Consider the following 16,724-nt stretch of genomic DNA (forward strand, 5'->3'; position numbering starts at 1 on the left):
AATGTGTGCAAGCAGAGGTAGCTGTGCAATAGGTGCATAGTTAGCAGGGACTTCAAGGTTAGCTGAGGGTTTTTAGGAAGAGGAGATTCTTGCTCACACTTCCAGTCAGATGGCACTTTAGCAGAGGTTAGGGAGAGATTAAACCGTGTTTTACTGATGGGGCCAAGCAATTGGGTCGGCTAGTTGTTATCCTCGGTGGGCATGGATCGAAGGGGAAGCCTGACGTGGCATGGGTTTGTATCTTCAACACCTATTGCGTACATAGTAATTGTTTAAATGGGATCCAGGACATCCTTGCTTGCTTTGCAGGATCTCCCGCACAGTGAGTGTGTTTGGGAAAGTGTGAGTGTGAGTATTTGGCTCCAGATCTTGGATGCTTTGCAGGTTTTCTTTGCATGATGATTGTTGGAGTAAGGTCTAGGCCTAGCTGCATAGCAGAATCTCCCTTCACATGTAGGCCTTGATTACAATGTTCCTTTAACTCAAGTGGGGCCAGTAACAGGGATTACCAACCCCATTGGATTTATGAGATCCATAGAAACAGCACCTATCCATTTTGTTTCATCTTGAGATTTTGGCTGCCAGCAGCTCAAATCTCCAGGTGAAACTTTGAAGGAAAATGTAGACTTACTAGGGGAATTAGACCTGTAATTTTTATTTCACAGAAATGTTGTATTTGTAAGCAGAACCATAGGGTCCCACTTGTAATCCTGTAGCTCCTCGGGTGTCACTTTTTCCTCTGGAATTGGGTGGGTGGAGTCCTATGTGTTTCACAACAGGTGCCTCATAATGGGGCCGTTAGTACTTGAGTGAGCTTCAGGCTTGAGATAATATGTAGGGTTCCTGTGTGAAAGCAGATGTTTTAGTTGTATAGACCATTTTATATATTAGCAGTTAAGTTTGTCAAACGTTGCTTTTTCCTTTTCAGAAATCATACTCCTGGCTTCCTCACTGCAGCATTGTTCTAATCTTCTGCTTCATCCTGTTCTTTGGAATTGGACCCTGTGAGTACATTACTATCCCCACCGAACACACTAGTCCTTTGAGCAAAGGCTGTTGACAAACAAGTATGGAAATGGCTGTGAAACAAGAGCCACAATAATCACATTAATCAAAAACACTAACCCAAAATACATTTTGGCTATTCTTAAAAATCATTATGTTTTGACAAATGGTGATATAGCTGATCTTTACTGTGATGATTCAAAGGGCTGTCAACCAGTAATTCCCTGTGGTGGGCAAAAAACGTTGGCAAATCCTAAAAATCTCTGAACTTCATATTTTTGGTAATATAAAATTGCAGTACTACTTTCAACATTCTGTGAACGCATATGAAGGGAGGCACATCTCACAGGAAAGTCGGCAAGAAAACACATGAACTACCATGGAGAGCTGAAAGGAAAATAAAAAAGAGCAACACATCAGTAGAATGATACAGCTCAGAAGAATGTAAGACCAAAATGCTCCTAGGCAAGACAAACACAGTAATAGAGAGGAAAATCATTGATTCAGGACTGGGACTGTAGACAACAATACCAGCCAATCATTCGCTAAAACCCACACTTTGTATATTGCAATCAAAAGGCTGACCACAGACAGCTAAAACGGTATGCAGCAAAGCCTGGCAATGGTGTCTAAGCACTTGACTTCATTGTGGGGACCATATAAAGACATCTTAATAAAACGTGTTTTTTGATTTGCCTATACGGGTATTACTTCACTAGATGCTCTAGTTTTACCAAGTATCACTTAACCTTGCTTGTAGATAAGGTTATTTAGTTTAGTTTCAGTTCTGTATTATTTACTGATTAAGACTCACAAGAAAGTTAATGGGATAAAGTGAGTCTTTTTGTGTGGCCACTCCCATTATTTGCTGACTGGTATTACTGTTTTTTTAACTCTGTATACAGTGGCACTGCTGTCCATTGTATGTGCTCCAATAAAAAATCATGGTAAAATAAATTGGCGGCTATTCCCCAATTGACATATTTAGTTTTACGGTATGTGGTGCAGGGAAGAGATAAAAGTCTATAACAAATTACGGTTCAAAGCCGGAGGGTCCTAGGGAGAGTTTAAAGACCACACAGGGTTTATTCCCCAATATCAAGATAAACAACAGTACGAAATCCTGAGGTCTATAAAAGTGCTAGGAAGGTGTGGAAAACCACTACAACAAGGTTTAATCAAAACAAAAACGTGAAACAGAACCAATATCTAAGCCCAATAGACCTATCTTTGGTCATATCCCTTAACAGGACGAAATCCCTCACTCAGCAAAGGTGACATGCTTCATCATTTGGGATTCTCCTCCCAGAGGAAAAACCTAGTTCCTCTGGAGGCTACAACCCCCTCTCTGAGAGGGAGGAGCTCAGGGATGTTTTAGATGTAATATTGGAAATACTAAATCCACAAATGTAGAGCTCGTAGTGTGAGTGAGGACGCAGCGCAAATAAAGATTTTTTTTAAACTGTGAGGGTAAGTGAAGTTAAAACTAGCTCAAGGACGTAAAAAATATTTATTATGGAACGTTCTTGGCCAGGATTAAAATACCGTGCACCAGCAGTCAAAATTACAAACTGCGGTGATGGAATAACAATAATTGGTCAACATGTTTCAGCCATATTGCCTGTAAGAAGGCTAAGCTTTCATCAGGACCTATAATACTGCTGCGTACAAGTGAAACTGTGTATTAACACAAAAAAGGATACAAGGACACACAATCTTTTAATGTGTCCATTGATGATGAATATTACCTACAAAAATAATCAACATAAATATAAGGATCCTAGGTATACCAAAAAGACTGGTTATGTTTCACAAAAAATCTAAAATGAAATCAAATCAACTCACCCGTAAACACTGGGTAAGTCACCACACCTCTACCTGGTAACCGCTCAGGAAAGGAGCACCGCTCTGGAAAAGCCGGTGGTAACCAATTGTTAATAAAACATGTCTTAAATAATTAAAGGGGAATTTTTATACCAATTCTATTAATACCCCTTAATAAGCATGTTGAAAAGGAGCCAAAACTAATAAGGAGAAGCTGACAACAAAAAGACCAAGAACTCATTTAGCCCAAAACCATGTCGTGTGGTTGGTTCAAAAAGGAGCACAATACTGTCTTGAAAACTCAACTGACATAATATAACAATGTGAGAATGAACTATGAAATAATCACAAACCCCATCGTTAGACATAATATGTCAATCATTAGTAACAAAGAATTGCTAAAAACGGCTTTTCAAACAGACCAAAACAGTGTCTAAAACGATGTCTGTGTAACCGGTATAACTGTGCATCAATGTATCAACGAGTCATCGATTTAACAAAAATATCATGACTGGAATAGCCGGCCTGAATACAGCCAAGTATTAAGAACTGAAAAATCAGGTCAAATGCAGGCTGTGGACGATTTTAAGCGAGAGGACCTCTGGGGGCTTACCTGTCCGTCGGTACGCCGGCGTTGTATTGAGCCTGAAGCCGGAGGTACCGGGACAATGAAGCCACTTCCTTTAAAGCCACTCCTAAGCGGTGTATGACCAATCACGGCACAATGAGACCAATAGACTGGGCATGTCAGTTGCAGAAAACACTACGTCTTTGAGCATGCGCATAATGAATGTTGTCAATGCTATGCATTCACGCATGCGCGTTGATTAACCATGTCCATTCATGATCGGTAATAACAATGAACAACATAAAGGACGGACAACGGCGCTGGTATGTCCACAAATCAGTTATAAAAACGGACGAATCACCGGAACAGCACTACATGAGTAAAAACGTCGATAACAGATGTAACTTATGGCATCATTACATGGTCTGATCAAAGGCCTAAAATAGGCAAAGCAATCAAAATAAAGAATCACAATCTTATCAATACTCAGGATGTGTATGATGTTTATGACAGAGTTGACTAAAGGTTGTAACAGTACCTGTAGTAATCAAGTGTACACCTGTAATAGTCAGTGGTGTAATTATACTCAAAGAATGTATAACAGATGAACAGACAGGATAGAATGGAAAAAAGGACAAGTACCTACAATAACAACCAAGGAATATCATCATTCAAGCCACTAATATTTGACTGTAACTTGTGTACCCACCATTGTTCTCGCCTGAACAAAAAGGTTGTGAAGTCAGTAAGGTGAGGCGGGATGAACGGTTTTTCTAAGACTGTCCACTTTAAGTCACTAGGACTATGTTTAACTGTGAGGAAGTGGTTAGTCAACTTAGTTGAAGCCCTGCCACAACGGATGGTACTTTTGTGTTCAAGGATGCGGGTTTTTACCCATCGAGTAGTCATCCCTACATACCGTAAAGGGCAAGGGCATGTGATCATGTAAATCAAGTTGTCGCTATTGCTATTAGTGTGACACTTAAGGACCCATGGTCTAAGTGATCCTATGTCAATCTCTGCCGGTATGGATGTGTGGGGACAAGCCGCACAAGAACCACATGGAAAATGTCCTAGTATTGGAGAAAGACCCCACAGAGTGTTCTGTGTCCCTTTCTTGTGAACCCGGGGACGAGTGTGTACCAGACGGTCCCTAATGTTGCTGCTCCGTTTAAATGCAAACAGAGGTCGTGGTAATGTTTCACCACCTATATTTAGAATTCTCCAATTAGACAAAATGCTTTTTTTGATTTGGTTGGAGAAATTGCAGAAGGTGTGAACACATGTCAATCTATTCATTGTCTCTTTCGAAATTTTGGGTTCAAGTAAAGCCTCCCGATTATTGTTGAGGGCCCGTTTAGAAGATCTTTTCACTAATTTTCTGGGATACTGCCTATCTTGTAATTGCTTTGAGAAGTTGCGGGCATGTTCCTGGTACTTCTCAATGGATGAACATTTCCTTTTTAAACGTAAAAATGGTCCAAAAGGCAGATTATCACGCAAAGCTTGTGGATGGTAACTACCATATAACAAGAGAGAATTTTTGGCCATTGGTTTTCTGTACAATTCAGTGCTGAGGCCTCCTTCAAAAGGTGAAATCAAGATATCCAAGAAGGGTAAATTAATCTTGCTGTATTCACAGGTGAAATTCAAAAAGGCATTGCAGTTGTTCAACCAGATTTTGAACTCCAATAGTGATGTCAAAGTACCACGCCAGACTACGAAAACATTGTCAATATATCTTCTCCACACACGTATGTGTTCTTTGTATGGATTATTAATACTGAAGATGTGTTCTTGCTCGAATACGTGGACATACAAATTGGCCAGGTTGGGAGCAAAAATGCTCCCCATAGATGTACCAGACACCTGGAGGAACAACTGTTCCTCATATTGGAAAAAGTTTTCTTTCATGGCCAATTTGGCACATGCAATGATAAAAGATACCGGCGTGATAGAATCTGGAGGGTTATCCAAAAGGAGAGGCTCGATGACAGAGAGTGTCTCATCCTGTGGAATACACGTATAGTGTGACTCACCGTCGAAAGAGACAAGGTAGTCAGTCTCTAAATCAAAAGTCAGATCTTTCACCAATATGAGAATGTCTTTAGTGTCCTTCAAGTACGTAGGCATTTTGACAACCAGAGGCTGTAAAAAATTATCATAAAAGGAGGACAGAGGTTACAGTAAAGATCCTAGTCCAGAAATGATTGGACGACCAGGCGGAGGTCACTGGCTTTTGTGAGAGAAATTCAAATTTCACAGTAGCTGATGTCCTCTTGTTGCACAAATACTTATCACATCTTTGTATAATCATGATTTCTACCTTCAAACTAAAGGGCCTTTTTAAGAGTATTGGCCAAAAAGATATTCCATCAAAATGTGACAGAGTATCCGATATGCCTATTTAAATGAGGCCCGTAGACTTTATTATGGAGTTCAAAATTCTCCAGTGATGCAAGCCAGCAACTGTATCTGATGAAGTCCTCTTGAAATTACCCACTGTTGCCGTAAGGCCCTGCTTAACCTTTTTGTTCAGGTGAGAACAATGGTGGGTACACAAGTTACAGTCAGATATTAGTGGCTTGAATGATGATATTCCTTGGTTGTTATTGTAGGTACTTTTTCTCATTCTAGCCTGTCTGTTCATCTGTAATAAATTCTTTGAGTATAATTACACCACTGACTATTACAGGTGTACACTTGATTACTACAGGTACTGTTACAACCTTTAGTCAACTCTGTCATAAACATCATACACATCCTGAGGATTGGTAAGATTGTGCTTCTTTATTTCGAATGCTTTGCCTATTTTTAGCCTTTGATCAGACCATGTAATGATGGCATGAGTTACATCTGTTATCGACGTTTTTACTCATGTTGTGCTGTTCCGGTGATTCACCCATTTTTATAACTGATTTGTGGACAATTTGTGGACATACCAGCGCCGCTGTCCGTCCTTTATGTTGTTCATTGTTATTACCGATCATGAATGGACATGGTTAATCAACACGCATGCGTGAATGCGTAGCATTGACAACATTCGTTATGCGCATGCTCAAAGACGTAGTGTTTTCTGCAACTGACATGCCCAGTCTATTGGTCTCATTGTGCCGTGATTGGTCATACACCGCTTAGGAGTGGCTTTAAAGGAAGTGGCTTCATTGTCCCGGTACCTCCGGCTTCAGGCTCAATACAACACCGGCGTACCGACGGACAAGTAATCCCCCAGAGGTCCTCTCGCTTAAAATCGTCCACAGCCTGCATTTGACCTGATTTTTTAGTTCTTAATACTTGGCTGTATTCAGGCCGGCTATTGCAGTAACGATATTTTTGTTAAACCGATGACTCGTTGATACATTGATGCATAGATATAGCGGTTACACAGACATCGTTTTAGACACTGTTTTGGTCTGTTTGAAAAGCCGGTTTTTGCAATTCTTTGTTACTAATAATTGACATATTACGTCTAGCAATGGGGTTTGTGATTATTTCATAGTTCATTCTCACATTGTTATATTCTGTCAGTTGAGTTTTCAAGACAGTATTGCGCTCCTTTTTGAACCAACCACACAACATGGTTTTGGGCTAAATGAGTTCTTGGTCTTTTTGGTGTCCGTTTCTCCTTATTAGTTTTGGCTCCTTTTCAACATGCTTATTAAGGGGTATTAATAAAATTGGTATAAAAATTCCCCTTTAATTATTTAAGACGTGTTTTATTAACAATTGGTTACCACCGTCTTTTCCAGAGCGATGCTCCTTTCCTGAGCGGTTGCCAGGGAGATGTGTGGTGACTTACCCAGTGTTTACGGGTGAGTTGATTTGATTTAATTTTAGATTTTTTGTGAAACATAACCAGTCTTTTTGATATACCTAGTATCCTTATATTTATGTTGATTATTTTTGTAGGTAATATTCATCATCAACGGACTCATTAAAAGATTGTGTGTCCTTGTATCCTTTTTTGTGTTAATACACAGTTTCACTTGTACGCAGCAGTATTATAGGTCCTGATGAAAGCTTAGCCTTCTTACAGGCAATATGGCTGAAACATGTTGACCAATTATTGTTATTTCATCAACGCAGTTTGTAATTTTGACTGCTGGTGCACCGTATTTTAATCCTGGCCAAGAACGTTCCATAATAAAGATTTTTTACGTTCTTGAGATAGTTTTAACTTCACTTACCCTCACAGTTTAAAAAAAAAAGTTATTTGCACTGCGTCCTCACTCACACTACGAGCTCTACATTTGTGGATTTAGTATATCCAATATTACATCTAAAACATCCCTGAGCTCCTCCCTCTTAGAGAGGGGGTTGTAGCCCCCAGAGGAATTAGGTTTTTCCTCTGGGAGGAGAATCCCAAATGATGAAGCATGTCACCTTTGGTGAGTGAGGGATTTCGTCCTGTTAAGGGATATGCCCAAAGATAGGTCTATTGGGCTTAGATATTGGTTCTGTTTTGATTAAACCTTGTTGTAGTGGTTTGCCACACCTTCCTAGCACTTTTATAGACCTCGGGGTTTCGTACTGTTAAAAGATAAAAGTCACCTGTAGACTGAAACACATATTGTGTCAGCTAGTTTGACAAAGGAAACATGATGTCAGTGTAGCCCAACTTAAAAGCTGCATATGGACCTTGTTAGACCTGTCAGCCCTTTGGGTGGTTCCTCCTCATCATTATTTATTTTGTCCCACTTTTGCCTCAAACCCTGTTAGTATTTTTCCTTTTTGGGAACCACCAGACTTTTTCGTATTGATGCAGATTCAGGGAGCCATTTTACCTACCCCTGGAACTTCTGTCTGAGGGCCTGGAGCACAAAATGGTGGCCACCTGTGACCTCATCAGAACCCACTGGAACCTACCAGCACCTTCTAGAACATTCCAGAACCGTGTGACAGTTGGAGGCGGTTTGGAATGTTGAGAAGCTAAAGCCAGAGTTGACAGTTGGAGCTGGCAGTTGGCACCTGACTGGTCAAGAGAGAGCAGCAGAAACCTGAAGGAGGAAGGAGTGAGGCAGCAGGGGTGGAAACTTGTGCCTGGAGTGAGGTCCATAAACCCACCCTTGATACTAGTCCCTACTGACTGAGCCCAGCCTGGAGCCCTGTGTGGGAAAAAGCAAGAAAAACCATCTTAAGGACCTGGACAGCAGGAACAGGCCTTAGAAGGAAAGAGAAGCAAGAATCTGACCTGTTGATTGGTTTCCCTGGAGTCCGACGTCGAGAAGCCTGAGACCTGGAGCCCGAGGTGGAGAAGCGGCGCTGACTGGAAAGCAGACGTCGTACCCGGAGCCGCCAGAGGTCGAGAGAGGGGGCGCCGACGGAGGTCGTGAGGAGTACCAGAGGTCGAGGAGGAAGTCACCCGAGGTCGAGTGAGCGGCGTCGACGGGGGAGTGAAGTCCGCCCTCCGGAGTCGCCGGAGACCGAGGTGAAGCGTGCCGGAGGTCGGGAGTGGAGATCGCACTCCGGAGTCGCCGGAACCTGAAGAGAATTGTGCCGGAGGTCGGGAGTGGAGGTCGCACTCCGGAGCCGGCGGAAGTCGACATCGAGCCAAGACAGCCCGACGTCATCGAATCGGAGGTCGACATCGAGCCGAGGCCGCCGACATCGAACCGGAGCTGCCCGAAGTCGACATCGAGCCAAGACAGCCCGACGTCATCGAATCGGAGGTCGACATCGAGCCGAGGCCGCCGACATCGAACCGGAACCGCCTACCGGCGTCGTCAAGAACGGACATTGTGCCGAGGCCGCCGACATCGAACCGGAACCGCCTCACGGCATCGACACGACTCCAGCGGCGTCGGAGCTTCATAAAAAGGGCAGTAAGTGGAATAGGGGGCGCCTAAGGCCCTGTGGAGCTCTAAAAGACCATCATAAGGGATAAAGAGGTGTTAGAACCAGCCTGGAAGTGCCAGGGGTGGACTGAGACTGATACAGTGACCTGTGTGAGGGGTGGTGTAGTTTGGGAGAGCCAGATTCCTAGATTACCCTTGATCTACCTCTGTTTTAGCCTCAGCCTTACCCAAGTTAGGTGAGACACCCTCAGGCCATCCACCTAACCACAAGCTGTGACTGGGCCAAATCAGCCCATAGTATTTTAAATGTGATCTGATTTTACAAATGTCATTGTTGGCTGGTATTATTTATTGAGGGTACTGTATTTATTGTATTTATCTAAATTATTCTTGTAATGTATTTATTGTCCTGAGCTAACTTATTTCTGTACAGTATTTATTCCCTCACAGTATTTATTTGACCTGATCCTATTTATTGCACCTGTAAAGTGTTACTATTTATTTGACCTGCACTTTTTAAGGAGAAGCTTGTGTACTGTGATTGTATTATTATTTATTTAATCAGCAACTAAGAGAAAAGAAGATAAACACAGAGATATTTTCATAATTTTTAAGGTGTAGTGTCGTTTTTGGAACGGATGCACGCATGGTTATTGTATGGGTATTGCGTATGCTTAACACGGTGCCTGACCCCTGACCACTCGAGCCAAGCTACCACTGTGTATGTCTGGAGAGACCCCGTTACCACCACCCTTCTCGGTGTGGGAGTGGGGTTTTTCTAACATAATTGGTGGCAGCGGTGGGATTGAGCTGTGCCTACGCATACTCGACAATAACTGTGGGTAGTCCATAGGCCTACACCTGGAGTTTTCTCAAAGCGGCCTTCCTAATTGTGAGTTTTTGTTTTTTCCAAATTTACTCTGGTGGTGGGAGGAGGTATTATTAAAGGTACCCCCCTGCATTGCTTCTGCAAAAACCTGTCTTCTGTTCTGAGTGGGCAAAATGGAGTTTGTGGTAGAAGACCTAGAAACGTACACGGTGGCCCAACTCAGGGAGTTTTGTCAGCGGGAGGGGGTGTATTGTCCCCCAGGAGCAAAGAAGGGTGCACTCCAAACCAGCTTAAGGGCTTGGGGGGAGGCACGACGGGAAAGCAAGGCTGAGGAGGAGGACAGGGATAGAGAGCCCGACAGTGAGGGAGCTGGTTTGTACCAACCTGAGGTGGGGAACCTGTTAGCGGGGCCCAGAACCATTTCCAGGAAGGGCAGCAGTGCCTCTAGCGGTGGCTTGTCTGAAGTGGAGTTAACAGACCGGAGGGAGAAAAGACAGCTCACATGGGACTTAGCAAGGCTGGAGAAGGAGAAGGAGGAACAGAGGATGGCTCATGAGCTAAGGCTGAAAGAGATAGATCTTCAGATCCTAAGAATCGGGGCACAAACTGTTCCTAATGGTGGCAGCAAAGACCAAGAAAGAGAGTTCACTAGGGAACCCAAACCCTACCTGCCAAAGGACATAGTAGCTAGCTATGGGGTGGGCGACGATATTGCCAAGTGGCTAGCGGCCTATGAGGTCTCGTTAAGGGCCCATGGGGTTCCAGAGAAGTACTGGGGAGCGGGATTGTACAAGTACATGCCCCCAACTGGTAGGGATGCATTATTGGCCCTAGAGGAGGATGAGCAGACCCACTACCCCACCATGAAGGTGGCGCTCATAAGAAAGTTTGGACTAACACCCGAAAAGTACAGACAGAAGTTCCGGGGTAGTCACAAACTGGGCACACAGAATTGGGTGGACTTCCTGGACTATGCAAAGAAGGCACTAGAGGGTTGGATTCAGGGCAGTGAAGTGAGGAACTACGAGGGGTTGTTTGATTTAGTACTGAAGGAACACCTGCTCGAAAAATGTTTCCCTGAACTGCGTCAACACCTGGTGGATAGCAAGCTGACCAATCCCCGGAAGCTTGCTGAGGAGGCGGACATTTGGGCTAGTACCCGGGTGTCCACAAGGGGGACTGGAGGGGATACTCAAAAGGCCGGACAGGGCGCCCCCCAGAAGAAAGAGGGAGGGGAAAAGAAAAAGGAGTTCTCCAAAGGCCCCCAAAATAACTTCCAAGGGAAGGGAACAGGATTCACCCCTAGGGCTAACCCACCCAGAAACCCTAATCCTGGCCAGAGTCAGCAGCCAAGGGTTGTCCATTGCTACGAGTGCGGTGGCATTGGACACTACAAGGGAGATGCGAAGTGCCCGAAACGACCACCCCCTCCCATTGGAGGAAAGACCCCCGGAGTAGCTAGTGTAGTGCTCGGGGAGGAGATGCCCTTAACTAAGGGAAGGGAGTGGGCGGGTGTCACTTTAGTGTCCCTGGGAGAACGGGAGATGGTTCCTAAGATCCAGGTGCCCGCAAATACCGTAAAGTATGGGCAGTGGGTCACCATCAACGGCCAAAGAGGGGAGGCTCTGAGAGACACAGGAGCCAGTATGACTATGGTACGTAGCCAACTGGTGTCTCCAGAGCAGGTAATTCCCGATGTACTCCACCCAGCCGCGATGGCTGACGGCAGAACAGGCCACTATCCGGTGGCTGAGGTTCCCTTTGAATGGGGGGGGTTGCAGGTTCACTTCGAGTTGCCGTAAGCCCTGCCGTGCCAGTTGATTGTCTACTGGGGAATGACATGGAGCACAATGCTTGGAAGGAGGTGGAATACCGGACTCACACTGAGATGCTGGGTACACCTGACTGGGCCTGTGTGAGCGCAAGGTCCGCGACTACCCGGAGAGGGAGTTAGTTTCGGCTGGAGCCTGGAACAAAGGCCCAGCCAGCTGCCAGTCAAGGGAAGAACCGAGGACAGGAGGAGCCTGCCTCGGCGTCCACACCCCGTAGGACGGATAGGCCACCGGAGGTGGTGGACCAGGAGTCTGCGGTGGGGGATGTTACCAAACTGGAGGACCTACCCATCCCGGCCGATTGGCACGTGGAGGGAGGCCCGTCCAGGGAGGAATTCTGCCAGGGCCAGAGGGAGTGCCCTACCCTTGAGGGGCTGAGGCATCAGGCCGCAGCCCAGGCAGCAGGGAACGTTGAAGGGAACTACAGTGTTTACTGGGAGGATGGCCTCCTCTACAGTGAACCAAAGGCACCCCTACATGGATCGTCACGAGCCTTGGTAGTCCCTCAACGTTATCGAGCCTTCCTTCTGGAGTTGGCTCACGAGATCCCCTTGGCAGGACACCTGGGGCAAGACAAGACCTTCGCCCGTCTTGTCCCACACTTTTATTGGCCTCAAATGAAAGTGTCGTCCGATACCTACTGCCGGACATGTGTGTCTTGCCAAGCCAGTGGGAAAACAGGGGTGAAGCTAAAAGCTCCCCTGGAACCACTTCCTGTCGTTAGCACCCCCTTTGAAAGGGTGGGCATCGACATTGTGGGTCCGTTAGGTCCACCTACTACAGCTGGTCACAGGTTTATCCTGGTTCTGGTGGATCATGCCACAAGGTACCCAGAGGCAATACCTCTGAGGACCATAACAGCACCTGTTGTGGCTAGGGCCCTGATGGGAATCTTTACCCGAGTGGGTTTTCCCAAGGAAGTTGTGTCCGACAGGGGGACCAACTTCATGTCAGCGTACATGCGGGCGATGTGGAAGGAGTGTGGAGTGACCTACCGGTTCACCACTCCTTACCACCCCCAGACCAATGGTCTGGTGGAGAGGTTTAACAAAACCTTGAAGGGCATGATCAGAAGTCTGCCTGAAAGCCTGCGGAGGAAATGGGGCGTCCTCCTACCCTGTTTACTCTTTTCCTACAGGGAAGTGCCACAGAAGGGAGTGGGCTTCAGCCCCTTCGAGCTTCTGTATGGGCACCCTGTACGTGGACCTCTCAACCTGGTGAGAGACGGATGGGAAAGAACTTCCAGAAAGCTTCCCCAGGACGTGGTGAGCTACATGCTGGCCTTCCGGAGCCAAATGGCTAAGTTGTGGAAGCAAGCTTCTGACAACTTGGAAGCCAGCCAAGCAGTAATGAAGGCGTGGTATGACCACAACGCTCACCCGGTGGAGTTGGAGCCTGGCCAGAAGGTGTGGGTGATCGAACCAGGAGAGCTTAGTGCCCTCCAGGATCGCTGGTCAGGACCCTTTGAGGTGTTGGAGAAGAAGGGTAAGGCTACCTACTTGGTGGATCTTAAAACCCCTCGTCAGCCCCTACGGGTGCTGCATGCCAACCGCCTCAAACCCCACCACGAGAGGCCCGAAGTCATCTTGATGATGGTGACTGACGGAGCAGAGGACACGGAAAGCGAGCCTCTCCCCGATTTGTTTGCGTCTCAAGAAAAGGATGGGTCGGTGGAGGGAGTGATTCTCTCCCCATCTCTAACTCCTGAACAGCAGGAGGACTGCCGCCAGGTCCTGGGGCAGTACTCTTCGTTGTTCTCCCTTGTCCCGGGTAGGACTCACCTGTGCGTCCATGACGTGGACACAGGAGACAGCCCACCTGTGAAGTCCAAGATCTACCGGATGTCAGACAAGGTGAAGGCCAGCATTAACAGTGAAGTCACTAAGATGCTGGAGCTAGGAGTGATCGAACCTTCTAGCAGCCCCTGGTCCAGTCCGGTGGTGTTAGTACCAAAAGCTGCACCACCGGGTGCCCAACCGGAACTGAGGTTCTGTGTGGACTACCGGGGACTGAATTCAGTAACCAAAACTGATGCCCATCCGATCCCTAGGGCGGATGAATTGATTGACCGGCTGGGAGCTGCTCAATATCTAAGTACCTTTGACCTTACTTCTGGGTACTGGCAGATCTCTTTGACTGATGGAGCAAGGGAAAGGTCAGCCTTCTCCACGCCCAATGGCCACTACCAGTTCTGTGTGATGCCCTTTGGGCTCAAGAACGCACCTGCCATGTTTCAGCGCCTGGTAAACCAGATCCTCATCGGAATGGAGAGTTTCTCTGCTGCTTATCTGGATGACATAGCCGTCTTCAGTAACAGCTGGGAGGATCACTTGCGTCACCTGCAAGCTGTTCTCCAGGCCCTGAGACAAGCTGGATTGACGATCAAGGCCAGCAAGTGCCAGATCGGGCAGGGGTCGGTAGTGTACCTTGGACACTTGGTGGGTAGGGGAGCGGTGCAACCCCTCCAGGCGAAGATCGAGGCCATCATGGCCTGGGAACCCCCCAAGACACAGACTGAGGTCTGAGCTTTTCTGGGCCTCACGGGATACTACCGCCGCTTCGTGAAGGGGTACGGTACCATCGTGGCCCCCCTCACGGAGCTTACGTCCAAGAAACAACCTCGACGGGTAGTCTGGACGGAGGCTTGTCAGCAGGCCTTTGTAAAACTGAAGCAAGCCATGTGCGAGGCCCCGGTCCTACGGGCCCCAGACTTTTCCAAGGAATTCATTGTCCCGACAGATGCATCAGAACATGGCATTGGGGCAGTGTTATCGCAACTCAATGAAGAGGGTCTGGATCAACCTGTGGTCTTCCTATCCCGGAGACTACTTCCCAGGGAACAGAAGTGGAGTGCCATAGAGCGTGAAGCCTTTGCCGTGGTATGGGCTCTGAAGAAGTTGCGGCCATACCTGTTTGGCTCGCACTTCCTAGTTCAGACTGACCACAGACCCGTTCGTTGGCTGATGCAGATGAAGGGGGAGAATCCCAAGTTGTTGAGGTGGTCTATTTCCCTACAGGGAATGGACTTTCAGGTGGAACATTGGCCTGGAGTGGACCACGCCAATGCAGACGGTCTCTCAAGGTATTTCCGCCTTAGTGATGAGAACTCCCAAGGGGTTGGGTAGCTCTCCCCACTTTCAGCTGGGGGGGACGCGTGTTAGACCTGTCAGCCCTTTGGGTGGTTCCTCCTCATCATTATTTATTTTGTCCCACTTTTGCCTCAAACCCTGTTAGTATTTTTCCTTTTTGGGAACCACCAGACTTTTTCGTATTGATGCAGATTCAGGGAGCCATTTTACCTACCCCTGGAACTTCTGTCTGAGGGCCTGGAGCACAAAATGGTGGCCACCTGTGACCTCATCAGAACCCACTGGAACCTACCAGCACCTTCCAGAACATTCCAGAACCGTGTGACAGTTGGAGGCGGTTTGGAATGTTGAGAAGCTAAAGCCAGAGTTGACAGTTGGAGCTGGCAGTTGGCACCTGACTGGTGAAGAGAGAGCAGCAGAAACCTGAAGGAGGAAGGAGTGAGGCAGCAGGGGTGGAAACTTGTGCCTGGAGTGAGGTCCATAAACCCACCCTTGATGCTAGTCCCTACTGACTGAGCCCAGCCTGGAGCCCTGTGTGGGAAAAAGCAAGAAAAACCATCTTAAGGACCTGGACAGCAGGAACAGGCCTTAGAAGGAAAGAGAAGCAAGAATCTGACCTGTTGATTGGTTTCCCTGGAGTCCGACGTCGAGAAGCCTGAGACCTGGAGCCCGAGGTGGAGAAGCGGCGCTGACTGGAAAGCAGACGTCGTACCCGGAGCCGCCAGAGGTCGAGAGAGGGGGCGCCGACGGAGGTCGTGAGGAGTACCAGAGGTCGAGGAGGAAGTCACCCGAGGTCGAGTGAGCGGCGTCGACGGGGGAGTGAAGTCCGCCCTCCGGAGTCGCCGGAGACCGAGGTGAAGCGTGCCGGAGGTCGGGAGTGGAGATCGCACTCCGGAGTCGCCGGAACCTGAAGAGAATCGTGCCGGAGGTCGGGAGTGGAGGTCGCACTCCGGAGCCGGCGGAAGTCGACATCGAGCCAAGACAGCCCGACGTCATCGAATCGGAGGTCGACATCGAGCCGAGGCCGCCGACATCGAACCGGAGCTGCCCGAAGTCGACATCGAGCCAAGACAGCCCGACGTCATCGAATCGGAGGTCGACATCGAGCCGAGGCCGCCGACATCGAACCGGAACCGCCTACCGGCGTCGTCAAGAACGGACATTGTGCCGAGGCCGCCGACATCGAACCGGAACCGCCTCACGGCGTCGACACGACTCCAGCGGCGTCGGAGCTTCATAAAAAGGGCAGTAAGTGGAATAGGGGGCGCCTAAGGCCCTGTGGAGCTCTAAAAGACCATCATAAGGGATAAAGAGGTGTTAGAACCAGCCTGGAAGTGCCAGGGGTGGACTGAGACTGATACAGTGACCTGTGTGAGGGGTGGTGTAGTTTGGGAGAGCCAGATTCCTAGATTACCCTTGATCTACCTCTGTTTTAGCCTCAGCCTTACCCAAGTTAGGTGAGACACCCTCAGGCCATCCACCTAACCACAAGCTGTGACTGGGCCAAATCAGCCCATAGTATTTTAAATGTGATCTGATTTTACAAATGTCATTGTTGGCTGGTATTATTTATTGAGGGTACTGTATTTATTGTATTTATCTAAATTATTCTTGTAATGTATTTATTGTCCTGAGCTAACTTATTTCTGTACAGTATTTATTCCCTCACAGTATTTATTTGACCTGATCCTATTTATTGCACCTGTAAAGTGTTACTATTTATTTGACCTGCACTTTTTAAGGAGAAGCTTGTGTACTGTGATTGTATTATTATTTATTTAA

The 16,724-nt window shown here is 47.2% G+C and overlaps 1 protein-coding gene across 3 annotated transcripts in view; it reads left to right on the forward strand.

Annotated features, from left to right (window-relative positions):
- The window catches only part of LOC146783420 (solute carrier family 2, facilitated glucose transporter member 11-like), a 617,692-nt gene that overhangs the window by 452,338 nt on the left and 148,630 nt on the right, over positions 1–16,724 (forward strand). For all 3 annotated transcript variants that reach the window (XM_085636133.1, XM_085636132.1, XM_085636134.1), the window contains one exon: positions 929–1,004. In XM_085636133.1, coding sequence (XP_085492259.1) covers positions 929–1,004 — 76 coding nt within the window. The remainder of the gene's footprint in view (positions 1–928; positions 1,005–16,724) is intronic.

This window comes from Triturus cristatus, chromosome 11, assembly GCF_964204655.1.
Source record: "Triturus cristatus chromosome 11, aTriCri1.1, whole genome shotgun sequence".
Taxonomy (NCBI): domain Eukaryota; kingdom Metazoa; phylum Chordata; class Amphibia; order Caudata; family Salamandridae; genus Triturus; species Triturus cristatus.